This window comes from Pollachius pollachius, assembly GCF_949987615.1.
Source record: "Pollachius pollachius genome assembly, chromosome: 5".
Lineage (NCBI taxonomy): Eukaryota > Metazoa > Chordata > Actinopteri > Gadiformes > Gadidae > Pollachius > Pollachius pollachius.
Window position 1 is genome coordinate 24,985,126 of NC_136938.1, and position 1,711 is coordinate 24,986,836.

The 1,711-nt window shown below is 44.0% G+C and overlaps 1 protein-coding gene across 1 annotated transcript in view; it reads right to left on the reverse strand.

The window, feature by feature from the left end:
• LOC307076136 (uncharacterized protein) overlaps positions 1-1,711 on the reverse strand; it is a 30,496-nt gene that overhangs the window by 7,470 nt on the left and 21,315 nt on the right. The window contains exons 19-20 of the mRNA XM_079737020.1: positions 1,046-1,168; positions 236-309 (exon numbers count right to left, since the gene is read on the reverse strand). Coding sequence (XP_079593146.1) covers positions 236-309; positions 1,046-1,168 — 197 coding nt within the window. The remainder of the gene's footprint in view (positions 1-235; positions 310-1,045; positions 1,169-1,711) is intronic.

Consider the following 1,711-nt stretch of genomic DNA (forward strand, 5'->3'; position numbering starts at 1 on the left):
AGAAAGGGATGAGGGAGAGAGAGAGAGAGAGGGGGGGGAGTGAGGGAGAGTGGTGGGGGAAGAGAGAGAGAGAGAGAGAGAGAGAGAGAGAGAGAGAGAGAGAGAGAGAGGTGGAGAAAGGGGACTTTGAGGAGAGAGAGGAAGGGCCATCGTGCTAGAAATATGTGTTTATGTTGCAGGACAAAAGCAGGACAACAACGCCCAGAATGACCACCTGATGGAAAAACAAGTGTACCTTCTTCAGCAGGGTGTCTGAGCCAGTCCGGCGCAGGTCCACCGCTAATGACTGGCACTGCACACGGGCTGCATCTGATGGAGAGACAGAGAGACACAGAGAAGGCGGGGAGAGACACAGAGCGAGTTAGAGAGAGCGACAGAGACAGAGAGTTTTAGAATGAGTGTAGGTGGATCATGTGTTTCAATGAGTCTATGAATATCTTTTATGAATGCTTTCAAAAGTATATTTTTGAATTAGTTTAGAAATATGTGCTTGAATGAGTTTAAGAACCTGTTTTTGAATGAATGTGTTAATACGTGTATCAATAGGAATAGGATATGATAAGGAATGAGATCCTTTTTATTCATAATTTTGGAACAATGTTATGAATATTAAAAAAAATACTGATGTTTTCGAATGAGTTCATGAACATGTTTTTGCATTTCTAATTTATAATATAAACTATCTTTTCATTCTTTTGACATGGATTTTTCGACATAAACCTTTCCATGAATATGGAAGAATAGCAAAGTAAAGAACATGTTTTCTGAATGAGTTTGTGGATATGTCCTATATTCATGAATATGCCCTGAAACGTTTATGATGTTAAAATATATGGGTTTAATGAATATGTTTATGAATGAACATGTCAAGTGTGACATTGTCCTTAATGTCTGTATGTTTAGGATTCTGACTATGATTAATGTCAAAGAAAATGTTCTGTAACCCTTGTGTAACAGATAATAAAGTATTATCTAATCTTATCTTATCCTATTATGACTATGGTTATGGTTATGACGGATATGGTCGTGACATGGAGGGTCTTACTCTTGCGGCTGTCGAACCCGCTGAAGGTCTCTGCTCTTCGGGGTAAACTCCGCCACCCTCCCCCCGAGACGACCGGCGCCAAGCCCCCCAGCGTGGCGTTCACCAGGTCCTGCAGTGTCTCCACTGTCACACACACACACACAACACACACACACACACACACACACACACACACATACACGCACAATCACACACACACACACACACACAATCACACACATACGCACAGATACACACAGACACAGACACACACACACACAATCACACGCACACACAAACAATCACACAATCGCACACACACACACACACACACACACACACACACAATCACACACACACACAATCACACACACACACACACACACACACGCGCGCGCACACACACGCACGCGCGCACAACACACACACACACACACACACACACACACAATCACACACACACACACACAATCACACACACACAATCACACACACACACACACAAACACGCACGCACGCACACACACACACACATGCACGCACAATCACACATACACAAACACAATCACACACACACACACGCGCACACACGCACACACACACACACACACGCACACACACACACACACACACACGCACGCACACACACACACAAACACACATGCACGCACAATCACACACACACAA